The following is a 17224-nucleotide window of genomic DNA, read 5'->3' as shown; positions in this document are numbered from 1 at the left end:
ATACCCCTGAGGGTCATTTTGAAAGCCTAGTTATGCCATTTGGATTGACAACCGCGCCTGCTGTGTTCCAACATTTCATAAATGATGTATTTGCTCATGTGCTGGGGAAATTTGTGATTGTGTACCTGGATGATATCCTTATTTATTCGAGCGACCAGGACACTCATTTAGAGCATGTCAGGCAGGTGTTACAGCTGCTCCGTGAGAATAAGCTCTATGCTAAGCTTGAAAAATGCGTGTTTTTTGTTCAAGAGTTGCCTTTTTTGGGATATATTGTGTCTGCCGCAGGGTTTAAAATGGATGCCGCGAAGGTGCAAGCGGTGCTGCGATGGGAACGGCCTGGTAATCTAAAAGCGCTCCAGCGGTTCCTTGGGTTTGCCAACTATTATAGGAAGTTTATTAAGAATTTCTCTACTATAGCCAAACCGCTCACGGACATGACAAAAAAAGGTACCAATCTCGCTATCTGGTCTGAGGATGCGGTGCGTGCATTTGAGCTTCTGAAGAACCGTTTTGCTTCAGCCCCCATTCTGGTGCAACCGGACGTATCTAAACCTTTTACGGTGGAGGTCGATGCGTCTGAGGTGGGAGTGGGGGCAGTACTGTCACAGGGCTCGTCCTTGAGCAATTTGCGTCCATGCGCCTACTTCTCCAAGAAGCTGTCGCCGGCCGAACGGAATTACGACATCGGCAACAGGGAGTTGTTGGCCATCAAATTGTCTTTTGAGGAATGGCGACACTTCTTGGAGGGGGCGGCCCACCAGGTCACAGTCATCACCGACCATAAAAACCTGCTCTATCTGGAGTCGGCCAAGCGTCTGTCTCCCAGGCAGGCTCGCTGGGCATTGTTTTTTACACGTTTTAACTTTCTGGTGACTTACCGTCCTGGGGCGAAAAACACCAAGGCGGATGCCTTGTCCAGGTGTTTTCCGGGGGAAGAACCTCGGGAAGAGCCGGTACCCATCCTCCAGGAAGGTGTAGTGGTTTCGGCTCTCACGACTGAGGTAGAGGCGGAGATTGCCGAGGCCCAGGAGGAGGTACCACCAGGACTTCCCGCTAATAAGTCGTTCGTACCCCTTCATCTTCGTCTTAAAGTGTTGGGGGAACACCACGACTCAGTCCTGGCCGGTCATCCAGGGGTTAGGGGCACCTTGGAACTGGTATCGCGCCGCTTCTGGTGGCCAAAAATCCGGCAGGATGTGGTTTCCTACGTGACAGCTTGCATCACGTGCGCCAGGGCCAAGTCACCCAGAACCCGTCCTGCTGGCACTCTACAGCCTCTGGGGATACCTAGTAGGCCATGGACAGAAATCTCCATGGACTTTATCACAGACTTGCCTGCCTCGGCGGGGAACATGGTCATCCTGGTGGTGGTTGATCGATTTTCGAAGATGGCGCACTTTGTGTCGTTACCGTCCTTTCCCAACGCGAAGACGTTGGCTCAGGTCTCTGTGCAGGAGGTGGTCAGACTGCACGGAGTTCCATCGGACATAGTGTCTGATAGGGGTACCCAGTTTGTGGCGAAGTTTTGGAAAGCTTTTTGCTCACGATTGGGGATCAAGTTGTCTCATTCGTCGGCGTTTCATCCGCAGTCAAATGGTCAAACTGAGCGCATGAACCAAAATCTGGAGCAGTATTTGCGATGTTTTGTGTCTGACAACCAAGAGGAGTGGTCGACGTTCCTTCCCTTGGCCGAGTTCGCATTAAATAATCACCGCCAAGAATCATCGGGAGAGTCTCCGTTCTTTTGTGTTTATGGGCACCATCCTCAATTTTGTACCTTGCGTCAGGGGGGCTCTGGGGGCGTCCCAGAGGAGGACCGGTTAGGAGTTCAACTATCATCGGTCTGGAGGAGTGTGAAACAGCGATTGCTGAGCATGAGTGCAAGATACAAACGTGTGGCTGACTCTAGACGCGTGCCAGGTCCGGACCTGTGTGTGGGTGATTGGGTGTGGTTAGCTACTAAAAACATAAAACTCAAAATTCCATCATTGAAATTGGGTCCAAGGTTTATTGGCCCTTTTAAGATTGCTGCCATCATAAACCCGGTTGCTTATCGGTTAGAGCTTCCTGCGGTATACAAGATACACAACGTGTTTCACAGGTCTTTATTGAAAAAGGTGGTAGGCTCTGTGGACACGACGCCGATGCCACCTCCAGTCATGGTGGATGGCGATTTAGAGTTTGATGTCTCCAAGGTGGTGGACTCTCGAGTACTGCCTGTACTCTTCAGTATTTGGTGCACTGGCGGGGGTATGGTCCGGAGGAGAGGTCTTGGGTACCAGCCTCGGACATACATGCGGATCGGCTGGTCAGTTCCTTTCACCGCCGTCATCCGGACAAGCCGGGTCCTATGAGTCTTGAGGGCCCTGGGGTCCCTCGTAGAAGACGGGGTACTGTCATGTCGGATGCTGTTCACACCACAGCGTCCGGCAGGCAGCGGTAGTTCCATCTCCGTCCACTATAGCCTCAGTGGCGCTGGTTTGATTTTACTCAGGTTATCTGGGGTTAATCTAGCTGGAAATCAGGTGGGATGTTTGGTCACGCCCACGGTCTTTAAATAGTCGTGCTGGCCTGTGGGCGTCGCCGATTATAGCTTGTGTTTTGTGCCAAGTGGTTCCGGTCTGGAGTGGAGGTGTTGGAGAGAGAAATTCATATCTGGTGTCGTATGATCCGTTGTTACCTTTTCGCCTTCCTATATTTGTGCTTTGTTTTGCCCTGTTCACATTATAGTATTGTCCTGTGTGTATGCGGCGCGGTGCGGTTTAAGTTCTCCCTGTCTGTCATTACTGTGTGGGTTTTGGTGGTTTGACAACTCACTGGGTGGAGGGTGGAGGGTTCAGCTTAGGGCTGAGCAGGAGATAAGGAGAGGCTGGAGGCTCAGGCATTTGCACCTTTAGCAAAAACCCTGAGTTGAGGGTCAGACAGGGTTTTCCCTAGTTTGAGGGACTCCGCAGGGGCCTAGGTTTTGTCAGCCTCCTTCGACCTAAGCCTCGCATAACAATTACTCCACGTTCATTGGAATTCATGAGTTTGTACTGGACTGATATAACAAGATGATGGGGTCAGGACTTCTGTAATATTTGGCTGTGGCGATACGCTGAGAATTGGGAACGTTTTCCGGGATCTCGAGTGATGGAGAGGATCATCGCACTTGAGATCATAGCTCCATTTATTTACTCAGAGCTTCACACCATACGTTATATTTATCAGTGTCTTCTGTGTTACCACAATACTGAAACTACATTTTCCAACAAAGTAAATGGAATTTCTAAAAAAGTATCTGTCACCATATTTTTACAAATGATTAAAAAACCCTGATCTTTTAGACCTGATGAGTCTAGTGTACTAACTTTGAAAATCAAGGCCTGAATGGCTGTTTTATCTGCACATTATGGGCACTGCCCTAGATGGACTCAAAAACAATGAGTATTTTATTATTAGATAAGAAAACTTTCACAAAGCATTATACAATCATATGCCTATGGGTTTTCAAAGTAAGCATGTTAGCATCATCAAGTCCATGACATCCATTTGTTCAAGTCGGCAATCTGACCATAAATTTGCTTTTAGACCTTATTCAAACATCCAATTTTTTTGGTGTAAGAGAAAATCAGAATGATTACTCTGATCAGAGCTTGATCAGTGTGCAGTACGAGTGTCATCCGATTTTCACGCACATGGAGAAATTAAAAACAATTTTTCCACCTTCCCCGTTCTGAAAGTCCTTGAAAATCAGACCACACTAATCCGAGTGCCGTCCGATTTTTCACTGACCCATTGACTTGCGTTGCCGATTTTGATCCGGCCCTTGATTCAAAATTGGACATGTCTCCTCGATCTGAGGAAAAAATTGGACATGTGAGTGGCCCATTAGTCTATCATAGGTATAAGTGCTATCCGTGAAAATCATGGACAGCACCCGTACGCAAAAAAATCAGACTTCTGAATGAGGTGTAAAGTTGTATTACAGTGGGTAGGTATATCGTCGATTCACGATCAGGGTTTCCAAAAAACTTTAGACTCTGGTCAAGTGATCCACGGAACAATTTCCCAGCGAGGGACATTACTGGTACAGTAGGAATGCCAAATTGATTTCCGCCTGCAAACAGATGCTGTACGAAGCAAATCGACATTTCTCTGCCAAATAATAGCAGTGGCCAAGAATGACAGATTGCTCTTTCAGCCTCTGCACCGAGCTTCTTTTCATTTAGGAACTGCACAAGGTGTTCCCTTAAAAGTGTAAATATTTTTTTGAGGTTCCATCCAAGATATTAAGGTTGGGAGTCACTGATATAGACATGAAATGCGCAGAGGCGAGTATACTGGAGTAAAATACAGATATATCTACCCTTAGATTTTAGTAATTTCGTTATATACTTATTCCATGTGGCAAATGTGCTGGATAATTTCTGGAACTCCCATACAAATGCAGGAAGAGAGCGGCATAGGTGTCGCCACCTCTCTGTTCCCGACCAGGGTTGCAAAGTTGACTTTTCGTTTTCATCTGGACGGCTTATCAAAAATCACAGGCACTAAGAAAGAGCACAATAAAACATTATGGTTATAAGTGATAAATGTCCACAGCACATAATTCTGATATGAGACATCTGCTGCATTCACTAGGAACTTTAAAATGAAGATAACAGTCAAAATTATTTTTTATTGGTTTCTTCAGCTTCAAAAAAATCACCATAAATTTATTTCACAGAGACGGCGAAAAAGTAACAAATTTTTACTGACTATCCTGAAATTTCTGTACAGTTGGCAACCCTGTCTCAACAGCACAAGATGTAATCATGTAGATATTGGGAAGTCCAGTGTCAGATACCAGATTGTTTCACAAGTTATTTTGTGCTTTTCCCTATATTGGTGCCTTCGGGGAAGAGAGGAGCCTAGAAATTGTGATCTGGGAAGAGAGGAGCTTATGAGTTGTGATCTGGGAAGAGAGGAGACTAGAAATTGTGATCGGGGAAGATCGGAGCCTAGGAGTTGTGATCTGGGAAGAGAGGAGACTAGAAATTGTGATCGGGGAAGATCGGAGCCTAAGAATTGTGATCTGGGAAGAGAGGAGCTTATAAATTGGGATTTGGGAAGAGAGGAGCCTAGGAGTTGTGATCTTGGGAAGAAAGGAGCCTAGGAGTTGTGATCCAGGGAAGAGAGGAACCTAGGAGTCGTGATCAAGGGAAGAGAGGAGACTAGGAGATGTGACCCGAGGAAGAGAGTAGCCTAGGAGTTGCGATCCAGGGAAGATAGGAAACTAAGAGTTGCAGTGGCTGCAGTTTCTCTTAAGGGTGCAACAGCAGTCAATATGCCATGCTCCACCAACCAGAGCAAACACTGACATTCACAGCAGAGGAGCATTGCAGAGGATCAGGCCATGTAGGCAGAGTCACCAGTCACCTTCCCGCACCAGTCCATCACCTCGTCCTCTCCATGAACAATTTAGGGTATGTGCACAAGATTTGACGCAGGTGAAATCTGCATCCACTCTGCCTCTGAGGTCACTGGCAGGTGGTCACTTGCATTTTTTACATGCGTTTTTTCATTTCATGCTTTTTTTGTCACTTGAAATAAAGCTAATTGAAAGTTGGCTTCTGGGAAGGAAAAAAAATGATTTCCTGTCTGCAGATATATTGGGGGTATGTGCACTCAATCAGTAAACGCTGCGTCCAGCTGTTACAGCATAGTGGATGGGACTTCAAGAAAGTGAATACAAAATATATACAGCTCTGGCAAAAATTAAGAGATCACCACATCAAGACCCTGTCGTGGGCAGCCCATTCTCCAGACCTGAACTCCATTGAAAACCTCTGCAATGTAATCAAGAGGATGATGGATAGTCACAAGCCATCAAACAAAGAAGAGCTGCTTACATTTTTGTACCAGGAGTGGCATAAGGTCACCCAAAAGCAGTGTGAAAGACTGGTGGAAAGCAGCCAAGATGCATGAAAGCTGGGATTAACAATCATGGTTATAAAAAAAAAAATTATTGCTTGGAAATTCGTAGACATGTCAGAAGTTTGTAGACTAAAAGAACAATTGACATTTTACTCTAAAATATACCTATAAAGAGAAAAATCAGACAAACTGAACATTTGGAAGTGTTCTCTTAATTTGTGCCAGAGCTGTGTGTGTGTATATATATATATATATATATATATATATATATATATATACTGTACATGCAGTCATAGCTGAAGGTGTTGGTACCCTTGAAATTGTTCCAGAAAATGAAGTATTTCTCCCTGAAAATTATTATTGCAATCACACACATTTTGTTCTACACGTTTATTTCCTTTGTGTGTATAGGAACAACACAAAAAACAGAGATAAAAGGCAAATTGGCCATAGTTTCACACAAAACCCCCAAAATGGGCAGGACAAAATTGTTGGTGCCCTCAACTTAATATTTGGTTGTGCAGCCTTTGGAATAAATGACTGCAATCAATCACTTCCTATAACCTTCTTACACCTCTCAACTGGAATTTTGGAGCACTTTTCTTTTGTAAACTGCTTCAGATCTCTCATATTTGAAGGGCCAAATCTCCCAACAGCAATTTTAACATCTCTCCATAGGTGTTCAATGGGATTTAGATTTAGACTTATTGCTGGCCACTTCAGAACTCTCCTCCAGCGCTTTGTTTATATTCATTACTGGATGCTTCTTGAAGTATATTTGGAGTCATTCTCCTACTGGAAGACCCATGACCTATGATGCAAATCCAGCTTTCTGACACTGGGCACTACATTGAGACCCAAAATCCTTTGGTAATCTCCAGATTTCAGGATGCATTGCACACAATCAAGGCACCCAGTGCCAGAGGCAGGAAAACAACCCCAAAACATCTTTGAACCTCCACCATATTTTACTGTATGTACTGTATTCCTTTCTTTGCAGGCATCATTCTTTTTTCTGGAAACAGTAGAATGATGTGTTTTACCAAAAAGCTCTATCTTTCCCAGAATGATTTTGGCTTACTCACGTACATTTTGACAAACTGCAGTCTAAGCTTTTTATGTCTCTGTGTCAGTAGTGTGGTCCTCCTTGATCTCTTTTCATAGCGTTTCATTTCATTCAAATGTCAACAGATAGTTCGCACTGGCACTGATGCACCCTGAGCCTGCATGACAGCTTGAATTTCTTTAGAACTTGATTGGGGCTGCAAATCCACCATCCAGACTATCATGCATTGCAATCTTTCATCAATTTTTCTCTGCTGTCCACGACTAGGAAAATTAGCTACAGTGCCATGGGTTGTAAACTTCTTGATTATGTTGTGGAAAAAGGAACATAAAGATCTCTGGAGATGGATTGTTAATATTTTTCAACAATTTTGGTTTTCAAGTCCTCAGACAGTTCTCTTCTCCTCTCTCTGTTCTTCATGCTTAGTGTGGCACACACAGACACATAATGGAAAGATTGAGTCAACTTCTCCCATGTTTATCTAGTTTCTGTTGCGATTTTCATATTTCCCTCACCTGTTACTTGGCACAGGTGAGTGATGCTTGAAACAAAGTTGTTTACACACAATTTTGGAAAGGAGCCAACAATTTTGGATATGTGAAATTTTGTCCAGTTTGCCATTTTTTTTTGTGTGCATTTCCAATACACACAAAGGAAATAGACGTGTAATTCTAATAATTTTCTGGGAGAAATACTTCATTTTCTTTAACAATATCAAGGGTACCAATGCTTTTGTATATACGGTTTATTCAGTGGTGATTAGAAATGGACGGATCGATTCACATGACTCCATTCCATCTGCCAAGTCAGTAGTCTCGGGCTGTTGAAGAGGAGGCTTGTGAATCTCTTACCTCCTGAGATCCCGGAATAGCTTTTGCATAGCCATATCAAATATATCAACAATAACCATGTTTTTTTGTTGATGATCTTTCTTGTCCACCTTATGTTATTGCTTTCACGATTGATCAGAGATTAGAAAATGTGTTTATATACTTACTGATTACTGCCTTCTCCGGTCCCCAGCAACATTCCAGTCCTCTTCGACACCATGTAACATATGTGAATCTCATACACATGAGAAATTCTGAAATCAATTTCCAGTCCACACAGAAGGTGATGTCTGAAGTGGGGTTGCATGATGCAGAAGACCACCGAAGCACCCCTAAAACCAGAGAACATAGTTGTCAATGAGTATATGAACACATGCAAAATATACACTAAACATGTTACAAAGGAGAAAATAAATAAAATGTTTGGAATAAGTGTTTCCAAACTAAAACATTCCACTTGTGCTCAGTTGGCACCCCATCCTTCAATTATACTTACATAGTCCCCACTCCATCGGGGGCGTCTTCTGCACAGGTATGACAATTTGGAACAATTGTGACTGATTTGGATAATTACCGTATATATGTTCATCATAAATGTTTGCATTCCAACGAACGTTACATTAAAGACACGATAATTAGTTGCACGTCCGAAATTATCCTACGATCTACTTGACAATCAGCTCAGGATCGGTGATTGAACGTTTTCTGGTTTAATGATTTATAACTTTCTACTATATTCTGTACTAGCTGAAGAGCCCGGTGTTGCCCAGGCATAGTATCCAACTGCGGGTCCTGCTCTCTCCCTTAGCAGCCCCGCTCTCCACCCACCATCCCGCTCTCTCCTTCTGCAGCCCCGCTCTCCATGCGCTGTCCCATTCTATCCCTCCACAGGCATGCTCTCCATCCTGTCCCGCTCTCCTTCCACAGCCCCACTCCCCACACGCCGTCCCACTCTATAGCTCCGCAGCCCCATTCTGCATCTGTGTCCCGCTCTCTCCCTCACAGCTCTACTCTCCACCCTTGTCCCGAACTTTCCCTCTGCCACCCCAATTTCCAGCCATTAGTAAACGGGGCTATGTGGAGTGGGCGTGGCATGACACTTACACACACACATACATACACTCAGCTTTATATATATAGATTTAAACTTTTTTACAAAGATTTATGATTGCTGTCTGTGAATGTTTCCAGTGAGAGACCCTATACCTCAACAGAAAGGTGGATACAATTGTATCTATCCAGTCTAGGCAATGCTCTGTGAGCTGAGCAGCCTGCACTCCAGACTGCTACATTGTATCAAACTACCAGAGAGAATTGTGTTTAGCTCACAGAGCATTAACTACAGTGGACACTATTGTATCCACACCTGATCTGAGAGCAGGACTAGATACGAACAAGATTACACCCTCTGCGTGGAAACAATGGTGTTCTCAGATGATCGACCTGCCTAACCTTTTCTGCAGCATCTGCCAGCTCCGGATTATGTGGCCGGTTGTTCCATACTCCTCCAATGTTTATCATATCTGGAGAATACATGTTTATTCCCTTTCCAGCTGCAAACATTGACCTTGTGTCCTCTGTAACCCAAATAAACTGTCAGAACATTTTGGTATGGTCTACTCATACATTTATGGATGGCCCTTTCCCTTCATCTACGATCTCCTAGCGTAAAGAAATCTATTACAAACGCTTTGCATGCCTATTACTTACTGCTGGAACTGTTGCTATTGATGCTGAGAAAATTTACATGTATTTCTTGACATCCAAGCGTGATTTTTTTTTCTTTTTTCCTATTGGAACATTTGACATTTTTGTTATTCTCTTCTCCAGGTTTTGGGAACATCTCACCACGCACAAAAGGCGGAAAAATCTTCTGCATTATCTATGCTCTTCTCGGAATTCCTTTGTTTGGGTTCTTATTGGCCGGTGTTGGAGACCAACTAGGAACCATATTTGGCAAAGGGATAGCGCGAGTGGAAGATATTTTTGTAGTAAGTATAATCATTTTTCTCTTATTTAAAGGGGTTTTCAAGAGCTATGTCACCCTGCACTCCCAATGATCAGCTGTTAGCAGATTCTGGAAGCCTCCGGAAGAGCACAGTATTCAGAGTTGGAACACCACAGGTCCGTACACAGTGTAGTGTCAGTTCTCAAGAACCGATACTCAGCTTCCGATTACTTCAATGGGAATTATGCTGCAGCACTAGGAGCCAGAGTTGTGGAACTTCACTGATCTGATATTGTTGACCTATTCCAAGGATAGGTCATCAAAACCTTATTCCTGAGCAACCGTGTTAAGTCTAAAGTAAAGTATCTCATAATTTATGATAACCAATATTTATTCTGTTTTCTTAAAGTCTCAAGTATACTGCTACAATGGGACGTCTATTCTAGTGCATGCGCTCCCTCTACTTTACCTTTGGATGCTTCCAGAGCTCCTTAGCTATGGTATCGGACGTAATCTTTACCGGTGGAAGCTGTGTGTCAACATAATAGGGAGCCACAAAAGCTCATTGCATCCGAATTTTGGATCCATACACACGGTTCTACTGTCACTTTTTTCTCCAACCCAGTGAGGCAGAGTCTTTTACACTGAAACCACACAATCCTATTTAGACATTGGGCCATGCAATGTCTTGAAGATACACTTGAATCAGTCCTACTTTTTCTTCCTCCTATCCATCGCAAAGCCCACATTAAAAAATATTTCTCATACTTGACCCTAATCATTTCTTACCTGGACTACTGCAACCATGTACTATGCTATCCATTACTAATGCAGTAGTCAGGCAGATACTGTAACACCTTGATCTCTGTTGTTCAGGACACTTGTTAACTATCATTACAGACCTTAAACTAATCTTCTCCACCTTATCTACAAACTCTCCAGTGCTCTGAGGTTAGGCCTCTGATCTACGAGTCTTATAATGCTTTCAGGGGTGGACATATAATTGGTGCAGCCAGGGGTTCAGATGGTAAGGGGGCCAATTTACACCTCCAAAATAGGTGGAATTGTGCATTCTGATGAGTTATTGTACTATAAAGGACCCGTATATTGTTCTTGCACATGAGTCCACCACCGAATCCTTTATGTGTCCTCAGTCACCGGCAGCAGGACTTCTCTTGTGCTGCATCTTTTGCTCTGGAATAGAGATGTGGATGAGTCGAAAATTAATATGTGTGCAATGGACCACACTCGGACTATTCACAGCTACTGTGCTAATGCACACAGGCAGAAGGACCAATGCTCTGGCAAATATAGACAGAAAATGGCCCTTGTGCAAGAACAATATTTGGACCATTTGCCGTCCAATAGGTGAACATAATGCACAATTCCCCCTGTTTTGGAGGTGAATATGGCCCTCTAATCTCTTGGACCCCTGTGCAGCTGCACTAGTTGCACCAATGATCTTTCCAGTCTACTAATCAATGGAAATCCCACCTTCTGGGACTCGTCTCGATTTACAATTTTGCGAACTAATATAAATGTGAATAGATTTGCCTATACAAGGATAAAGTTGGCACCATAAACTTTTTTTCTTATACCTTTTTGTGTCACTGCTCCCATCCTGTTTGGATTGTAAGCTCTCTCGTTTCGGTTCACAGTTTTATTCATCTGTTTTACCATTTGATTTGCTTGTTGCTTTACAAAATTGCAGAATATGTTGGTGTCGCGTAAATGAAAGTTATTCTAATTTTTATTATTTTTATCTTTCTCGCTTACTCACTGGAAGAAAAAAAAGGTGGGCAATAGTCATACAAAGCAGAGAAGACCCCTACTACACGATGACTGGTTGCCTATTTATGTAGCTGAGTGGTTGGGGAGAAGGTTGTGAAAACTTGTTTTTCTAATTTATTTATTTATTTATTATTAATTAGAAATATTTTAGTAGATTTTTGCCATTTCCTATGGAAAGTTTTGCTCACCCCGATCTTCCCGGAAACTGATCCAAAATAACAACGGTAGACGGGTTTAACAACTATTGTATTTCTCTATGTAATGTATGGATGGCTCCTTGTTGCATTGATGGGATGATATTCTTGCAGGATCCTACACAACCATGAGTATGGCGGGCACAGCTTACGATGTCACATGTCAATCAAGCCATAAAAAAAATATTTAGGGACGGCCAGTGTGACCCTTCAGGAGAGCAGTCCCACCCCCTCGACTCTTCAGGAAAAATTTGCATATTATTGAACATACATAAAGGATTAATAAAGACACAAAAGGCAAATTTTAATATATGTTATCTATGGTGTATCTTAAATGGTCTGGGCCTGGGGGATCTGATCTGGGGGTCCGTGTAGATAGGCAACTGTTCTGGAGTCTTTATAATGGTAGGGTTTGTTCTGGGATTGTACAGAGGGGAGTCTGCTTCAGAGTCTGTCCAATATATATTTACATACCGGGGGTGTCTGCATTTCTTTAGAAGGCTGTTCTAGGATCTATATTTATTTTTGGGGGTCTGAATGTCCGTTTGTGGGGTTCGTACTTGTTTAGGGCGTCTGTTCTGTGATGTGTTGGAATTTTGTGGTGTTCTGAATGTACATATTGCATTTTAAGGTCTGAAAATTGGGGAAAATTCCAAAATAAGTGGACAGAGCCAAAAATATTGCAAAGCACAGATCTTTTTATGATCTATTGTGCCCTTCTGAAAATTTGAAAAGTGCATTTTACTTATTGGGATATTGGCACTTTTCGATATTGTGATAGCAGGTAGTCCAGCCATATCAGTTCTCAGTTTGGAATTATCTTAAAACTCTCCAAATTTTAACCTTAAAGTGGTTTCATCAGGCACAGTCCAGAATCACTGACTTTCTGCATCAGAAGTGAGCGCTACCGATGAGTTTACGACCACACCAAGATGCATGCACCTGTTTTGATAGGTGTGCACAGTTGTAACATCATCGGCACCACTAAGTTACGATGCTAGTGGATGGTGCCCATTGATATTTTAAAGGGCATCTGTCAGTAGGATCAACCCTCCTAAGCTGTCTATATGGACATGTAGGTCATACAAAGTTGAATAAAAGGATACCTTGATATCTGCGATCCGATGTTTTATTCCAGAAAGATCCATATTTTTCTTAATATATAAATGAGCTGTTAAGATCTATGGGCCAGACATAGATCTTACTGAGAATCCACCTCCAGGGCTTATTTTAAATGGAAGGGGCATTACCAGTGGGAGACATGTAATGTCCACAAAAAAGAAGAAAATAGAAATTCGGCACCGTTATGTCGAAAAGTTGCTCTGAAGCTTGCACATATACTATGAGGTCCACAAATACATGCAACACCTTAAATCCTCTTTGAACGGGTTCTCAATCCCATATTGAAAAAAACAGCAATCTAAAAGACAAAAAGAAGAAAAAATGGGATGGCTATGCCTGATGTATTTGAAATAAAGTGATTTAATGAACGGTGAGTGCCATCCCATTTTTTCTTTTTTTTGTCTCTTGGAGACATGTAATGACTGACAGTCTGCTCACCTGATCTACATTGGTATCATCCCTTTCATTTAATATAAGCTATGGAGGCAAATTCTCGGTAAGATCTATGTGTGGCCCATAGATCCTAACAGCTAATTAACATATTAAAAAAAGTGGATTTCTCTGAAATAAGACATCGGATCGCAAATATCAAACTGTCATTTTTTTCAACTTTCTGTGACCTACATGGCCATATAGACGGCTTAGGAGGGTGGATCCTACTGACAGATTCCCTTTAATGGTTTGCCTGGTTTAAAAAACAATTTTTAGATATTTCTAGGAGACCAATCAAGCAAGTGGACACATTAGCAGAGTATAGGTTGCTCATTAATATGACATAGGATTATATAATTTTCTTCTTTATGATCTGTGGTAATAATCATGGGGTATTTTTTCTCTGTCTTTACAGAAGTGGAATGTAAGTCAAACGAAAATTCGTATCATCTCAACCGTCATCTTCATTATTTTCGGATGTATATTGTTTGTGGCCATCCCGGCTGTCATTTTCCAGCACATTGAGAACTGGCATACTTTAGATGCCTTCTACTTTGTGGTCATCACTCTTACCACCATTGGATTTGGAGATTACGTGGCCGGTAAGTTGATGATCTCATAAAGTCAAACCTTCTTGAGATAAATAAGTATGCTAAATATGAGACCATATCCTCTCCATTACTTTATACGATATGAAGTTGGGAAAGGCAAAGCCACTGGCAAAGTTAGTCAACGGCAAAGCCATCGTTGGAAAAGCCATTGGCAAAGTTAGTCAACGAGCACAGTTTTATACTTCCTTCCATTTGTCCTCCAATGGACAGACTAACTCTGTTTCCCATTCATTTCAACTTGTGTTCACCACATTTGCCTTCCCATCTACTCACCCAGTTGTCTAATCATTTTCTAGGTGGTTCGGATGTTGAGTACTTTGATTTCTACAAACCTGTTGTGTGGTTCTGGATCTTAGTGGGCCTTGCCTATTTTGCTGCTGTGCTTAGCATGATCGGTGACTGGCTGAGGGTGCTGTCAAAAAAAACAAAAGAAGAGGTAAGAAAACCTAAAATAATAAGAGACAAAATGCACGTACAATAGATGAATTGTGTGGTCTGGGGAATACTTGGCTGTTTATTGAGCTTTTATGATTTTATCGCCCTATAAATGGGCTTCTTACTGATAGAATGTATGACTTTTTGATCTCATTGTAGCCTCTGATTGTTGCCTCTCTGTATGAGAGAGTAAAAAACATGACATTATTTTATTTTTAGTATTCAATGGAATTTCATCTTTTTGGTTGAGTGCTGATATCCTCAACATTATTTATCATCTTGTGATGTCTAAATTATGAATTAAACATTTGAATCTATATAATGATTTTTTTTTGTACAAGTGGATAGTTTAGATGGACAATAAACATTTCAGAATTTTCTTCTCCATCCGGACCCGACCACTATGACTACTCCCTCAAATGACTTATTTTGCTCCTTGTTTTTCAGCGCTCTCTTCACCTAGTCTTCACCTTCTTTATAAACTCCCTTCTACCCCAAATAATGAGCCCTTGGTGCCTCTCTCTGCCCCCAAGGACCACAAAAATAGTGACTCCCAAAATAAAAAAAACTACATGATAGAAAATGTCCTAAAAAAATTGGCCAGAGAGTTCTCTAGACTGCAATATTGTCCTAATTTCTATCCAAATTCAAAATATAGCCCCAAATGGTAAAACACATAAATATTTAATGAAGGCATTGTAGTATCACAGTGTGCAGAAAAAGTGCAATAGTGGTGAATAATGCAGGTAAATACCATGTGAAAAAATCACAATAATTAAATACAGCTCAGATAACACCAACTTATAGGTCACAGGAACATCTAAGTAACAAAACCACCATTTTCAGCTCCTAATTAGCCCACTGCACATGTCTGAACACAAGGCAGGTGTGAAATGTGTTTTCGTACATGCACAGTGACGATTGAAGTCACCGGCGCCATCTTGGAAGAAAAGGTTATTGAGCCCTGTGCACATATCTGCACTCATTCAACAGTAAGGGATATTAAATGACTTTACAGTGTGTGAAGGAAGCCATATGCATTGCTGCACATTAAATGGTGTTGAAACTGCCATCTTACTAAAGGGTAAATGTATTGGCAATAACAACATCACTCTAAAGGAAGGAAAGATCCCAAGCTGCAAGACAAATATAGGAATGACCCAAGAGAATCCAAGGGAACCCCCAATGGCTGGAGCTGGATATGTAAGGAGCATTTTAAAGGGAACCTGTCAGCAGGATTGTGCACAGTAACCTACAGACAGTGTCAGGTTGGCGCCGATATAATGATTACAGTGATACCTTGGTTGATGAAATCCATCTTGTGGTTGTTGTTTAATCTTTATTTTCTGTTTTCAGTTAATAATATGCTCGTGATCCAGGGCGGCCTGTGGGCAGGGCTGTGGGTGGAGCTGTGGGCAGGGCTTTATGTGGTGCTCTCCTTACATATTCATCTGTATGGCTTATGACAGGTCACTGATCCCTCACTGACCTGCCTCCTATTTTACATTCTGTATATCTTATTGTTTTGAACAAAAAACAAATTACATTCATCACGCAGGTGCTGCCGGTGCCATCTTGGTGGAGACAATTTTTTTTTCCTCTGGCAAAATGGCGCCGGCATGTGGCACCTGAGCAGTAGCATCTATCGTGTTCTGAATTATGCTACTGCACAGGCGCGGCCGAGAATTGTTTATAAAGAAATTTATGACTAAATAAAATGAAAATATGGATATTATAGAGCCGATCATTCTACAGTGCAGGCGCCGCCACCGGTGCCTGCCTGATAAATGTAGATTATTTTTTCAAAACAGTAAGATATACAGTATGTAATTTATGGGGCAAGTGACTTAGTGACCAGTCATAAGCCACGGACAGACAGACCGGCGGAAGTTCAGGTTCTGGTATCTAATTTGAAATGTTTGCAATTTCATTGCTTTCCATTGTTAAGATAAAAGGTTCTTTTTTATGAACCTTACTGTCTGATAAATTGGCCGATCAATACACATCACTTTTTTTCCAATTATTCTGTATTGGTACAGGATTGCCTCTGTCTTTAAATTTATCTATCATGGTCAGAAATGATATATATCGCTATCTACTTTTTCACTGACTATTCTATTGAAAAGACCGAACCGGACGGAGAGAGCAGATGAACGGACTAGCTTGACAGATGGACCAGACGGATGGACTAGACTGGACGGACCAGACGGATGGATGGACTGGACGGAAAAATAGATATTAGAACGACAGTTTTGTGATCACTTCCGATCATATAAGCTTGAATATGCAGTGAATATATTTTCCTATGTTGTAATGACCGGCTTTATTGCTCTTCCCAGGTTTCTGCTGGTCACTGTATATATAGGAGGCAGCAGCATTTTTCTGCACAGCTTAGAGCTTGTACTGTAGAGTAAGTGCCAAGATGATTTGATGCGCTATATTTGCATTTCCACAGTGGCTGCCGTTCATCACCGTATGTTATATACGTGTTAAATGTTTAAGCTGGAAAATTAGCCTGAAAAATGATTTGTTGAACTAAAATGAGTTTTGCACAAATCTAAAAGGTGTCAACAAATGATGCAGAAGCGAACACCTTAATCATATGCCGGGAGAATGTGTTAATGAATGTGATAATTTTGTAAATCATATTTTAAAGCTTTTTAAGATTATTTAACAGTATCTCATATTGAGCGTTTAGGGAGTGTTGTTAATTTATGGAGAAGATGAGAGGCAGCGTGCTTAATGGTTAATGAGAGGCAGCATGCTTAATGGTTAATGAGAGGCAGCGCGCTTAATGGTTAATGAGAGGCAGCGTGCTTAATGGTTAATGAGAGGCAGCGCGCTTAATGGTTAATGAGAGGCAGCGTGCTTAATGGTAAATGAGAGGCAGCATG

The 17224-nt window shown here is 42.1% G+C and overlaps 1 protein-coding gene across 3 annotated transcripts in view; it reads left to right on the top strand.

Moving 5' to 3' along the window:
* Positions 1-17224, top strand: part of KCNK2 (potassium two pore domain channel subfamily K member 2) — a 167453-nt gene that overhangs the window by 112970 nt on the left and 37259 nt on the right. For all 3 annotated transcript variants that reach the window (XM_073553357.1, XM_073553356.1, XM_073553355.1), the window contains exons 4-6: positions 9628-9788; positions 13700-13886; positions 14192-14331. In XM_073553357.1, the coding sequence (XP_073409458.1) occupies positions 9628-9788; positions 13700-13886; positions 14192-14331 (488 nt within the window). The remainder of the gene's footprint in view (positions 1-9627; positions 9789-13699; positions 13887-14191; positions 14332-17224) is intronic.

This window comes from Dendrobates tinctorius, unplaced genomic scaffold (genome assembly GCF_039654945.1).
Source record: "Dendrobates tinctorius isolate UK_male_01 unplaced genomic scaffold, ASM3965494v1 ptg000201l, whole genome shotgun sequence".
NCBI classification, from domain to species: domain Eukaryota; kingdom Metazoa; phylum Chordata; class Amphibia; order Anura; family Dendrobatidae; genus Dendrobates; species Dendrobates tinctorius.
This window is presented reverse-complemented; position numbering and strand designations above follow the sequence as displayed.